The sequence below is a fragment of the Betta splendens genome, chromosome 13 (genome assembly GCF_900634795.4).
Source record: "Betta splendens chromosome 13, fBetSpl5.4, whole genome shotgun sequence".
NCBI classification, from domain to species: Eukaryota; Metazoa; Chordata; class Actinopteri; order Anabantiformes; family Osphronemidae; genus Betta; species Betta splendens.
In genome coordinates this window covers 17,536,354-17,550,360 of record NC_040893.2, presented here as the reverse complement: position 1 = coordinate 17,550,360, position 14,007 = coordinate 17,536,354, and the positions used below count along the sequence as shown (strand labels likewise).

The 14,007-nt window shown below is 44.0% G+C and overlaps 1 protein-coding gene across 2 annotated transcripts in view; it reads right to left on the bottom strand.

Moving 5' to 3' along the window:
- The window catches only part of frem2b (FRAS1 related extracellular matrix 2b), a 46,104-nt gene that overhangs the window by 17,249 nt on the left and 14,848 nt on the right, over window positions 1-14,007 (bottom strand). The window contains exons 3-6 of one of the 2 annotated variants that reach the window (XM_055513933.1): window positions 7,293-7,439; window positions 4,492-4,722; window positions 2,292-2,417; window positions 1,942-2,214 (exon numbers count right to left, since the gene is read on the bottom strand). In XM_055513933.1, the coding sequence (XP_055369908.1) occupies window positions 1,942-2,214; window positions 2,292-2,417; window positions 4,492-4,722; window positions 7,293-7,439 (777 nt within the window). The remainder of the gene's footprint in view (window positions 1-1,941; window positions 2,215-2,291; window positions 2,418-4,491; window positions 4,723-7,292; window positions 7,440-14,007) is intronic. The other variant, XM_029170709.3, reaches the window with a different exon arrangement.

Sequence of the window (14,007 nt, the reverse complement as noted above, 5' to 3'; positions counted from 1 at the left end):
AGAAAACATGATTAAAGATAAAACAGGCATAAACCTGAGCACAGACAGCTAACGCTGGATGTCAGTCTGAGTCAAGCTAATCTTTTGATGCACTCACACACTAAGGACCTCCAGTGTTGAGAAGAGTCTGCCAGAAAGTCTCAAATCTCCACAGCAAGAACGTAAAAAGATATATTTTATAGCGCTACAAGTTTTTAAGCAACAGGAATCAGATTACTTCTGTAAGTCATTGTTTTGCAGCAGCTGAAATAAGATGGCACAACTGGCTGATCATGAAATAGAGTCTGCCGCCCTCAAGTCTATGAAAAAGCAATAATGCATAAAAACAATCAGGGTATTTTTCAGCATTTCTCTGCTTCTTAAACCATTAAGCTTTTGCCTTTGTGCTTGTGAGACTTACTGAGTTTGTCTGATGCTCTATAGTAATACCTACATGTTTATTTATTTGCCAGTCTAAACATCCTCGACCCTCATTCTCCACGTAAATGAAAAGCAAACGCGAACCGAACCAGAGGAGATCAAAGAGTAATAACATGCGTCTCCTGCTCTGAGTCACAGTCGTCCCTCAGGAGCGTGACACTATCTGGAAGTGTAATCGCTGTGGTGATAAAACACCTCCACGCACAGGCAGAATAAATGCCGCGAGGACAGATCCTATTAAAAAGGTGTGTCTCGGCAGACGTTTTGACAATCTGGAGTTGATGCCCCGGGGCGGCGGCGGTCAAAAGGCGCGGAGCTCACGCTCAGGTTACGCCGGGTGCGAAAACATCCAGGCGCAGCCTCCTCCTTCCTGGAGCAGGTCAAACAAATCCACTCCAAGTGTGACTCCCCGAGCCCCACAGGAGCGGAGAAGCAGAATGACCTGTTCCACGGACGTACAGGAAAAGTGCTGCTGCAGGGGCTCAAGGACAAGACCCTCCAACAGGCGTTCACGGTCGAATCAGCCACATCCGCAGCTCAAAAACACAACTGGCTCTGAAGAAGCACTGCTTCAAGTCTAATGAATTTATTTGAGGTTTTCAGCAGCGTGTACAATAAAAGACTAATAGATGAGAATGGGAGCAGTTAGTAAAGGTTAATTAAATTCTCACTGACGCTAACTTGCCTCAGTTACATGAACAAGACAGATAATTTCACTTTGCGCTTGATGTTGTGACTCCTGAAAACGTTTTACTGCGGCGCTGAACTGAACACGGCTGCATCATTACCACAGTTACCGCCATTGAAGCGGGTTTTGATTCAAGGAAGAAATCCAGCACAACAAAAGTCAGTGTTTTAGGCAACGGCGATAAGACGGTGGTTCCACAGTCAAGCTGAGTTCTCTGCGATCACAGAATCTTGACTTCACAGCGTTCGCTTCCGGAGATAGTCAGAGCGATAGGGAACTGAATAATGGCCGTCAGGTGTTGGGGAACAAAGAGGCGTCAGGAAGATATGGGAGAATATCAGCGCTCCAGTCTGAGCCTGCAGATATAAGATAAAGGCTTTGCCTCCAGGAAGGAGGCTTACACTCGCAAATGCCTTTTCTCCCAGACAGCACAAACACACACAAACCAGATTCAAACAGCTCTCACACGCACGCCGACATGTTTGCTGTCTGTCTGCCGACCCCACGACCTGTTTGAATGTCTGTCTTTGCTCAAACTTTGTCACAGAAGGTGCTGCGCTCAACTTTTTCCAGAACTACCTTTCTACTACTGTCAGAATGTTTTTTTCACTCATGCTCATATAAATGCACAAATACATTAAACTCAGGTAAAAGCCATATTAGCCAAAAATCCAATTCACAGCTTTTAGAGGATTTGGAGAAAATTGGAAAGTTGCTTTAAAATAACTAATACCCAATGATTTAATAATGAAATCCCCTTAAATCCGTGTAGCTCTGCACAAGCTGCATGACGGTTTTTCATTTGCAGGAGGTTTAGTGAAAGCGCATCTCACCGTCGTCCATGTCGGGAACGATGGAGACTCTGGCCGTGGGGAAGCGGGCGCCCAGGCGGCCGCCCATGGGCATGCTGAGGGAGACGTTGAAGCTCTCCTCGCCCTCGTACAGCGAGTCGTCGATGATCACCACGCGGCACGGCTTGTCCACCTCCCCTTTGTCGAAGCGCAGGACGCTGTGGTGCTCTTCGGGCCTGGAGATGTAATCGGAGAACGACAGCACCGCGGTGGGGACGGTGCCTGTGGCTGAGACTGTGTGGGCAGAAAGCAGCGCTGCGGGAGACGGCCCAAGTTCTGACACATTGCAGTTTTATTGGAAACGCATGGGGGCAACACTGATGTGCCGTTACCTTGCTGCGTGAAGCAGACGACCATGAGCTCCTGACTGACGTCTCCACTCCTGCGCACAGGAATGAGCAGCTCACCAACGTCCTCCTCTACCTCGTACACAGCTGAGGGTATGAACACTGTTGACTCTGTGTGAGAAACACCCAGCATCAGTGTGTCGCCTCTTCGAGCGCGTCTTCTGCTGAATGCGTTCGTCTGGCTGCTGCACAGAGGAAACGGTTTGTTCGCGATCGCTCGTTCGGCGAATGGAACCCCCGTAAATTGAACGTGAAGTTAATAAAACTCAATGTTTTGAAGCCTCGGCACGACAAATCATATGTGTCAGGATCTGCTTCAAAAACCTTCAGTACAAAAGCTTGCAGTTTGCGCACTGGGACAAATGACAGCTCTCATTACTGCTCGGCTGATAGTGCCCCCATTATGTTTTATCAAAAGCCCACATCTACTGTCTGCAGCAAACACTCAAAGCTGTAAGCGCAGCAAAGAGACCGAGCTGGTTATTGACCCAATAATTCATACAGATGGTCGTGGAAAAGGTTCTCTGGAACATAACGTTGTCAGGAATTCTTGAGAGAAATAAACATATAATGTGCACACATCTGTCTCTTATGCACTCAGCTTCATTTAGAAAGAGCGTTGTTGCTTCTCGGCTAAAATAAAAGTGTGAGACAAGCAGAGACGTGTTGAACCATATCTCCCTTTTTTTCACTGGGCAGGTTCATTGGCAGCTCTCCATCTCTTTGTTTAGCGTTCAGAAAGGTAATGAGCTTGAATCATTTCAGCCATGAAATCCACAGAGCACAAACACGCGCTTTGTTTCCTTCTCGGAGAGCATCGCGGTCGCCCGCATTCACAAGGCATTGGAGAGTCAACAGAACTTGACCCGTCCTTTCCGATCCAAAGCACCGTGCAAACGTTTGTAAAAGGATGAGGTGGCCACTCGCTGCTTTGTGTTTCCAACACCCAGCTGTTTTCAGTCCGAGCCACTTTAGTCAATATGTTCTGAAATGAATTTTTTTTGCAGTTTCCCGGTGACAGCACTCGGGCCATTCTGTCTGCTCTCAGTGTAAAGGAACATGCATTTTTATAAGCTCCCAAGTTTGTTTGACCTCAAGAGGCCAAAAATCCAGTCAAACTTTTGAAACAATAAACAGCATAATGATATGTTAATAGACACATGACTGCAGGGAGGCAGCGTGTGTTAAAGGCGTAAACTAACAAAAATAGATTTTTACTTCTTCCACAGAGAAAGCTGCCATTTTATTGACTGCCACCCAGAGATGGATGATTTGTTAGATGGTCCCGACTAAAGATGTCAATTAGCATAAATTGTTGATGGCAAATTTCCCCCTTTTGCCCAGTGAAGCCCTATGGGATGATAAGAGGCTCTATCCATATTTATATCATGCAGTTCTCAGTCGCACTCAAGCTGTTGTCAGAAACACCGTTCGTCTGTTCTAGTAGTTGCTCAAATATTCGCATTACGATCATTTTGCATGCAAAGGAGGTAAGCGCCGTTATAAATGCTCTTTGCCCATTAATTAGCACTTCTCGTAATGCATTCGGGTTTCACAGCGCCGTTCGTTGCTCTCAGCAATTGGGCTTCATTTATTTAAATATTATGTAGTCTGACGCCTTCTCGCAGATGGACGGAGGCACTTCCCTAATGAATCCCCAAAGCATGAACGCAGCAGACGCAAACAGTTTTTCTGGATCTATACTGAGATCCTGTCACAAAAGCACCTTTAGATACACTTATTCTGCTTTTCATGTGGACTTAGCTACAGTGCATTCCCTATAATCCGATGCTTTCTTCCATCATTGATTTTCCAGGCTCTGAACCACAGAAAAGGGCATGTGCTGTAGTGTATAGTGTTATTTGTTGCTGCAGAGGCAGACAGGTAGTTTGTCGTGGGTGCGTCGGTCATTGAGGTCGCGCCCCACATTCAAAGCCTGACATCTTTGTCTCCTTCACAAAGCTTTTCTGTTTGTATGATTGTACAAGTTTGCTGAAGAAAGTCGGCTGCCCTTTGATGCTTCTGAAGAAACATGACATCTAGCGCTTAGATGAAAAATTTACGAAGTAGTGTAAAACACGCAGTGAAACTTCACCGTTGAAACCCACAGAATCTCTAAATGTCAAATACTAATTATATGTTTTAATGGTTAACGTAGAGTTTTGAAGGTAAAATAACCACTGACCGTCATCCGGGTCCAGGATTTCTACAGACGTGACCTCTGGGACTTCAAGGACCGCCATGACTGGTTCTGACAGAACGACCTGGAAGGTCTCTGACACCTCATACTTGCTGTCTGACAGGATCTGGACTTTCCAGGTGGCGGTGGTCTGGCCCGGGTTGAACTGCACCTGCTTTTGAGATTTCCCCCGGAAATCTTTGTCCTTTTCTGCAGTGCCATCCTTTGTGTTAATACCTAGGAAGGACAAGTAATAAGGCTTTATTTTCCCAAAATCAAGTAGCCTCTGCAGAACCTGCGGAAATACCATATGTCAGGCATTTCACAGACTCATAATTACCATATTTCTTGTTTGTGTGTGTGTCTGTAAAGCATGCAAATATTGTAAACAGAAAAGACACAATTTAAACTAGGAAAATGTCAAACCCTAGTTGGTCTAATCCAACAATATCTGCCCGTCTTCTCTGTGCGGCTTTAAATGCCGGTGGACAGAGTAAAGCCAATTATCCATCTCGTCTGCCTGGCCTTAGCAGACCTGTTTAGACACCGACTGCATCCCCTGACCTTCAGCGTGTGAGCGCTTTGATAGCGTTAGAGTCGCTGTAGCTGTGAAACTGGCTGGGGTCCTGTTCAGCAGGAGCACTGAAGCTGCTCAAATGTCATATAGCCTTTCCATTGTTGACTTTCTGGCCACACAACTGGGGGCCCACAGCAGGGGCCTATAAAAATAACAGGTCTGAGCACCCGAGAGCAATTAGACATTTAAAAATTGTCAGCAACTGTAAAAAAAATTGCTGGCACTGTTTAAATGATTGTTTAAAACTCTAAAAGAAGATTCTGCACATATGATGATATGAGGACATAAATAGACTGAGAAAGTGCTTTGATGAAAATGAAAAGTGTTCTTTGATATGCAAGTACACAAGTCGAGATAAAATGGTCACACTCGACGGGGCTTGAAATGTAAACAGCCTTCAAAGAGCACATGGCTGCGAGAGGAGAAGCACGATGCTCCTCAACCCGGCGGCTTCAGAGTCCGTTTGAGGCATCGGGGTTCAAACCGATGCCACCTGCACATTAACCAGCGGAGCGCTGGGCCACCGGGAGACGCCTGTGATCACTGTTCGCTCAGGCACATTAGGGATTCTCAGTCTACATGAGGAGACGCTGGCCTGGCATCAGCTCCTGCCTCATTACAACACCAGCCAGATGGGGGCCTGAATTGTCAGGCTGCTCCGCTGATTAAGCAACGCTTTGCATATTTAGCTATTTTGTGTTTACAGAGAAGAATTCCGCCCTGAGCAAGAGGTGCTGGTTATTAGTTATGAAGCATCTATAATCTGCACCCGAAAGTGATTATTTTTGGGGTAATGTGTCTCCACCTGAAACCAATAGTAAATATTAAAGTGCTGCTACCGCTGAGAAATGGAACTAAAAGGAAAATGGTATGAAAGGCAAATTATTAATAGATATCTTTGCAACAGCACACAGAAAACAGCTTGTGCTTGTGGTTACTCTTTTACTCCGGTTGACAAATATTTTTCTTAGCTTGAAATAAAAATATCTCGGAGCTCTTGATAAGGCTGGAAAAAAAATAGCACAAAATGGTGTATGATGAAACAATTACAGCCCGAGGATGTAAACATGTACTCACTTACTGAACTGACAACATAAAAGGTTTCCCAACAAAGAGAAACTTTATTACTTTGAGGGCATTGTGAAAAATAAATGGTTGTGACTTGAAGAAAGACATTTCAAATACAGTACCTTTGCTTTGTGTTCCACCACCAGCACACAGAGATACATCATCCTTCCTAATCCTTCACTATTTTACTTCATGCTGCCTCAATCAAAAGAAAACTGCTTGCTGCTGAAACCGCAGTCTGTAGTTAAAGGCAAACAATGACAGTCCCAGAAATTAAGAAAACTCAAGCCCTGTTTTTTGAGGTCATTAAACCCAGAAGTCATTCAGAGTTTAAGGAGGCACTTGTGTAATTTAAAATGCAGCTTTCGATGAAAGTGGCAAACAAAGAATCCCGTATTTATTTCATAGTTTGACCTCTTGAAGACACATTGCTTTGTTGTTTTGTTCATTAGCACAGACGCCACCGTGGGTCATCTGCTTTATTCTTTGATCTTATCCACGTCAAGTGTATTTTGTTTTTTAGTTGTTCATACCACAAATCTATTTTCTATATTTATATGTTCAGTCTAATATTGCTTTCATGTCAGTAAAACAGAAACTTTGCAGTTTTAGGCTCTACCTTTGAGGTTGTTTTACTGCCCTGGGGTCTACAAAGACACAGCAGTAAATTGCCTTGTGGGACTTGACCTTTGACCTTTCATTTTCATCGACACGTCGTCTTTATGGACAAAATAAAAAACAGGCCAGTTGTGTCAACAGTAAGAATTCCTCCCACTCATAAACACCCAGCTTTTTAAACAACGTTTACAGTTATTGTTCGTTTGGTTCCGGACAGTAAATTGGCTCTTCTGACATTTGGACTGGCGCCTCTCCAGGCCCAGCGACTCCAGGTGACCTTTCTCATGTGTGCACGCGGCCTCTGCGGGATTGTGTTGTTGTGTGACAGGAACGCAAACACTGCCCTGAGGAGAGAGGTGAAGATCGTGACCCGTGCGACCCAGAGGGCGTCAGAGCCGACCTAAGAACGGTCTTACGACATTTTAAAGTGTGTGAGTGTGTGTGTGCTCGAGGGCTTCGCCCAGTTATACGCTGGATTATCTGGCAACGCTCAGTCACTCGAGTTATTGTCATTATTACATAATAAAATAAGTTGTGTACTTACTGACAAACGAGGTCTCCCCCAGGTACCCCCGACGTTTCAGCACCACCTCCAGGAACTTCCCCTTTTCATTCACCACATAGTGTTCCCTCTCTAAAGAGATCCAAGCCCAGTTCAGGCGGAACTGCTGGTTCTTCAGTTTGTTGCCTCCTACAAGATAAAGACAATGCATTAAAAAAACAAAGAAAACCAGGTATCGATATCAAGTAGTCTGTCCACATTAGACAAATAACTGTTTCTGGGAAGAAGAAGAATTTTGAGTATCTCTTATCAGATCATTTCTGGGATAACGTTTCCACTTGACTTTAAGACACCTAAACAACACTCAGTGGGAGGTTTGAGGGATGCACTACTGCAGGAGGAATAGAAACATCTAATAGCTTAATTTCTAATTAAGATGTTTCCTGTCTGTACTGGTTTTTTATCCTTGCCTTTTGAAGTAGGATTCAAAGGCTGATGCGGTCCTGGAGGGTATCAATGCCTCCATTTGACCATAAAGACTCAAAGCAGAGCCACACGCGCAGACTTCAAACACGCGCAGGCACACAAGCCTGGACAAAACGTTTGCACCACATACACTCACTGACTCATACAAAAAAACACCACGCTTCAATAAGTTTATCCATTTCTAAAAACATTCCTAAAAGTTGGGGCAAATCCAGATGTTGCCTGCTCTTATGGGCTGAGGACGGTGAGAGCACCCAAAGGAGTGGAATGACCGATAAACTGCTGTGTGAGTGTGGGGACATTGTTGGAAGGCTTTGGATTGTTGTGTTAGGCACAACCAAGGGTCACCACTCTGCCCCACCCCAGTTGTTACTGCCAGTAAATCTGTCTGTCCAGCTATTCAAACTACTGTGTCAATTACCTTCCACGACCTCCACGCTCCCCCTGGGAGTTTGTGTGCCTTTAGTTTGTGTGTCAGTGTGTCTGTGCGCACATGTTTGTGTTCTCTACACCTGTTCTTGTGATTTTTCCCCTTTTGGTCTAATTTTGTATTTTTTCTTCGCGCACAGACTAAAAGTGGGTCTTAGTGCCAGATGCTGATGCTCTTTGAACTACACACCGACTTACGCGCGAGCGTTACTAAAAATAAAAGGTAATGTGGAGATGGGAAAAAAATCAGGTTTGAATCATTTCATCAAGTTCTTATTAGCAGAGAATGTCCTTGCTCCAGCTGAGTCATATTAAAGTCTAATTACACCTCAAAGAATGGATTCCTTCACAGCTACTACAAAAAAAAAAAATGAATCATGAATCTAATGGCCAAAAACTGGTGAGGAATCTCCTTGTATGTGTTCAACGTGCAATGTCACTGCAGCTCAGTCCAACTAATCATCCTCTGTCCATTGTAACAATAAAGACTTTGCTTTAGTTTTGTATTACATGACATGGAAATTACCAAGAGGTGCAGAAACCGAAGCACGACTCCAGTAGAAGTAACTTTACCGACCGGAACGATATCTAGTGATAGAAAATTGACCCTAATGCTGCACATTTGCAGGAGGCGTCGACTCCGGTGAGACGTTTAATGAGTGGCACATTCTTGAGGTTTACCACAGTGTCGGCTTTTGGCTTCCTGTGTGTTCCACATCAGTCTTCTGCAGACAGGAGACCTGAGCATGACAGGACCGCCCCACGCCGTGCGGATTAAAGCCAGCAGCGTGGCACGCATGCCACCGGTAAACACTCCATGTGTGATCTCTGGATCATGAACCAGCCTGTCTCCCACTGATGTAATGGAAACAGGGACGTCTGGGCCATTCATCCGACTTGACTGGCACAGGCCTTGTAGCAGCTATAACACGGTTTAGATACTTGATCTCTAGTAGACTGAGAGAAAATGAAAAAAAACAGATCGTGTGCATCAACTTTCTATAATCCAACGCTCAGACAGAGACACTCCATTTAACTACATGGGCACAATTTGTCCTAAATACATCATTCGTTTCATAACCATTAACAGAAATGTATTTAGCATAATTACTTAGATGGCATTAAAGAAACACCTACACATTAATCTAAGCCTCAAAGGGGCCACTTTTCCTTTCAATATGAATCACATGAAACACCTGTTCGCCTTCAGCTGTATTCACAAACATAAAGGACTCATTTTTTTTACGTTTCATATGCACCAAGGTTTCAGGGGGCTACAAGCCGCAGAGCTGCAGAGATTACACACATCCAAAAATACTTTATAGACTGTGTACAATTTGACCAAGACTGTGTAAATAGTGAGTTCAGGAGTTCAGGAGTCCTGGAGAAGCTGATGTGTGGCTTTCAGGGATCTGGGGAGTGGAGGCGCTCATTTCCAAAGCACCACTTCACTCCCCCAGATTTCTTTCTAATTAAGATAAGCAGGGGTTTGAGTAAGTCCACTTCAAAGAGGCCCTGAGGAAAACCCAAGGGTTAATCTTTAACCAGCGATCACAGCACCGAGACAGAACTTAGGGGAGAATATCGGTTTCTTTTATGTCCTGATCTATGTAGCTGTTCAGCTACGAGCAGGACGGCGGCGGATCCGCCACATAAGCGGCTCATGGCTGTACATAATGTTCACATGTTCATTAAAAATCATATTATATTACAATCCCCACAAAATCCTCTGCTACAGTCTTCCTACTTCACTCGCTGAATTAACTGGCCGTATCCCAGAATTTCCTGCCTTATTGGGTTTTAGTAAACTTTATTACTTGTACTGTACGTGCTCATAAGTAGTAATGTCGATAATAACCGGCTTTACACTGCACAGGCCTTCCTTGAAACCTTTGTACTGTGAAGCTCAAACAAACACAAGTCCTGGCCACTAACACTGTGGATGTGTGATGAAGGACAGAGAGCTTTAGAGAGAGGCCAAAGAATGTGCGGCCGGCTTGTGCCAACTTAGTGCCCCTGTCTCCTCCTGCTTACACGTTGCAGACAGCCCTTATTTGGGCACCGCCGAGCATCGTGGGGCCGCGATGCCCCGCGGACTGTTCATTCAGCCAGGCTGACAGACAGGAGGCGCTGACTGGGCAGGATGAACGGGGACGGGCCGGCGAATCCTGTTCAACTGGCACAAAACGTCTAAGAATACGTGATGATCACACGCAGCAGATGTTAGAGAGTCTCCGAGCTGTCACGTGCAGAACGGATGAGTGCAAATGCCCGGCGACGTACTGCGCTGCTGTGATGGATGAACAGCACTGGACCGGTTCGTGTCAGAGGTTCTAGTTTAGTGTGTGATTCAAAGGAAGTCGCCGTGTGGTCTCATTGAAACAAACCTGGAAGTCAGAGACAGAGGAGCTCATCATCTGACTATGACAGTCCACTAAAACAACAGGCTTCTCTTTTAGCACCCAAAGTGCTCTGTGTGTATACAGTGACAGCTGAAGCTCATCAATTCATCTCAGATTACAACACATCTCGAAAATGCTGAAAGATGCTGCCTTTGTAAATTGTGCTGCATTTAAATACATGCAGCACTTTTCCAGTGGACACGTTCAATTACTCCTGTGTTCATTTCCTCATTCTTCATTTGTTTACATTCATGCAAATAGTTAATAGTGTCGATAACAAAATGCTGGATCTGGAGTTTTTGCAGCTGCACTGCGTGATACAGCGTCCTATGAAACAAAGCAATTACTTATATTAATTACACAGAACGCCTATAAATCTTTATCAAACAGTAATTATTTGTCTCAAGGTCGTGATTTACTACAAAAAACATGTAATTTTTTCTGTTCTTAGACCTGAGCAGCCTGGTCAGAAGAGGTTTCTGCCTCGTGGACAGTGTGAGCCTCAGAAGTGCTCCTTAACACTGCAGAATCAGAACAGCCTTTACGCTTCACACCAAAATATTAGTATATTTTATTTAAAATAGTTCATAATATGAGTAGACAGTGAACCATGGGTGCAGTAGCATGGCTTCAGAATCATAATCTTATTCATTTTATTCTCTGTTAGTGTTCCAGGGCTGCCTTTGAAATACTCACACAAGGTCAGCTTGACTTAACATTTGAGTTCAGAGAAATCTATACTTAATCATTTTAGACGGAAATGAGGAGGCTAGATTTTTGTGATGCAAAATCGTGTTGACTCTAAAAAATTGGATATCTTTTAGTTCCATAACGAGGCAATAGCAGCATACTTTTCACCCCTCCAATTAAGGGAAAAGGAATAGGATAATCCTATTTGAGGAGAGAAAGCGAGAGAACAGAGAGGGAGAGAGAGATATGGTCTAATCGCTCTAAGCCTTGTACCAGCAGTAACGAGTGGAGAGCTACAGACAGATTTAGAGCTGTTATGATTTTACAGGTCTCTAAGTCTTTCCTACCGCCACAGTCTCTCAGAGAACTGGTCTGCCATAAATCTGACCACTGTGCTGGGTCCACAGTTGTGTCTCTGAGGTAACATTTGAGGGCTCTGAAAAGAAGGCCAAAGGCACTTCTGAACAATAGTCCTGGGTCAGAGACCCATGCGAGGCTTAAAGCAAGGAAGGCTTTGCTCTCAGCAGGGAAAGTTCCTTGAGATTAACATCTGAGCCACAACTACGGAGGTGATTTAACTCTCAGTGCTTGCTGCTCATTCCAGATTGGGAGTACAATGCCCGTCTGTATGTGTGTGTGTGTGTGTGTGTGTGTGTGTGTGTGTGTGTGTGTGTGTGTGTGTGTGTGTGTGTGTGTGTGTGTGTGTGTGTGTGTGTCTGCAAGGACACAATTCTGAAGACGCAGCACCAACCAGTATTCCCTAAAAGGCCTTAAAGGCAGAACACTTAATTTTATAGTTTATGATTTAATTGTGGCATCAGTGAGTCAAAAAATCTGGCTTCAGTGTTCTTATAAAAGTTTTGCAGACACTAAGAAATCTTTTACGCAAAGGAGAAACTTCCATCATCCTGCAATTTCTGCATTTTGTTCCACGTTGCAACATGAGACTGTTGTGGAGGAGGCTGAGGGGCTTGTAAACTGGGGAGTGCTCATTTGCTGCATCTATGAACCAAGAGAGAAAGGTGCATGGGAGAATCTGTTGTCTACAGTGTGATTGGAAGCAATGGCCATTCCTGTCCCAACACCCTGTCTACACACATTGCCAATATTGTGACAATTGTCATTTGCTACCTGAAAATAAAAGCCCACATGAGAGCACAGAGGTTAAATGCTCTAAAAGCTATTGAGGACCACTCAAAATGAATTAGTTCTAAAGTATAAATGAACACATACATAAAAATAAATCAATAAAGTAAACTATTTGCCAGGATCAATATTTCCAAGAATAACATGTGCACAGTCTCATTTGTTGGCCTGGAAGTTGTACTGATGCATTAGACCTCATTGATGGACAACTCCGCCACAGGGCGCTGATTTCCACCCAGCTCTCAAGGTCAAGACTCCCGATCACGGCAATTTCATTGAAGCTAAAAGCGCAGCCATTTCTGGTCACAAGTTATACTACAAGTCTTACTTTTCCTCATTAGGCTATTAATTATTAATATCAATATTTATATAAAGTATATTTTAATTTTAAAATACATATGTTGCATCTATGCCACTGATATTCAGACTCTAATAAACCTCTTATTTTGTGATCCTCTGCAGAGGCACGATGAGCTTTGCCCCTGAAAGCTGCAAGGAAAGAAATTAATTAATTAGCACCCTTGAGTTTCACAACCCATCCAGAAAGGTATAAAGTGGTTGCTAAGGGCTTCAGCTTGTTTCGATTGTGAGGATGAGGTCAGACAAATGATTCCTTTACTGCCCGTGAATGGCATTCCTGTCAGTCAGAGAGGATGCCGCTTCGAGTGTCTTAATTAGTCAGCCACACGGTTTAGTGAGCAGCAGCTGAACTCCCAATAGTGGGAAAAATAACAACAAAAGGCTGAATTAGCAGCTGCAGGGCTTTCATTAGCATTCACATGTAAAGGTCATTGTGGATTTAAAATAAAGAGTTTCTCGCTCATTCCAAATCAATTATGTACAGTACGAGTCGCCACGAGGCCAAAGTTACTGAAGTGGCCTCTGCACAGCTTCTGTCACTGACTGAGGAAGATAAAGCAAGATGCATGAATAAAAGCCAGAAAATACATCTGCTCTTACGTAGGCAGTAAAAAAAAGCCTCATTATCATCACATAACAAATAACTGAATGATAAATATGACAGGAAAAAAACATGCTTTTGGGTTGATCCTGCAAAATAAACAGGCATGATGTCAGAGCTGACAGGAGGTGAGCTCATCAAGCAAACATGTCTCCTACACTCATGGGCAACTGAAAAGTATGCACAGTACGTGCATATGTTCTTCATTTTGTTTCAAGGTTTGTTTTTGTTTCACTCAGTTAAGGTTAGAACACAACTGTGGTGTGGTTCAGCAGGCAGACGTGTGTTCTTAACAAAAATGTAATTGTATGCAGGTATAAAGTTAAAAATCTGTATCCATCCCATGAGTGTGCTTGTGTTAAATGTACCCCAACGCTCCCGTGCTGTGGGCGGATAGAAAAGGAACATAAGTAGTGAAATAACAAGGGGGTTTAACGGGAAGTGTGGAAGAGGAGAAAACAAAGCAACGTAAGGATGCTGCATGAAGGGACGGGACAAAGGGAGGGGGATGTGCTTTTTCATGACCCCTGAATGCACCGTGTTTGCTCTCTTGTCCGACCAAATAATGGTGGACTGTTTGCTGAAAGCAGCGGTGAGGCCATAGAATATAAAACCCAATCCCAGTCCTGCAAACTCATGAGCT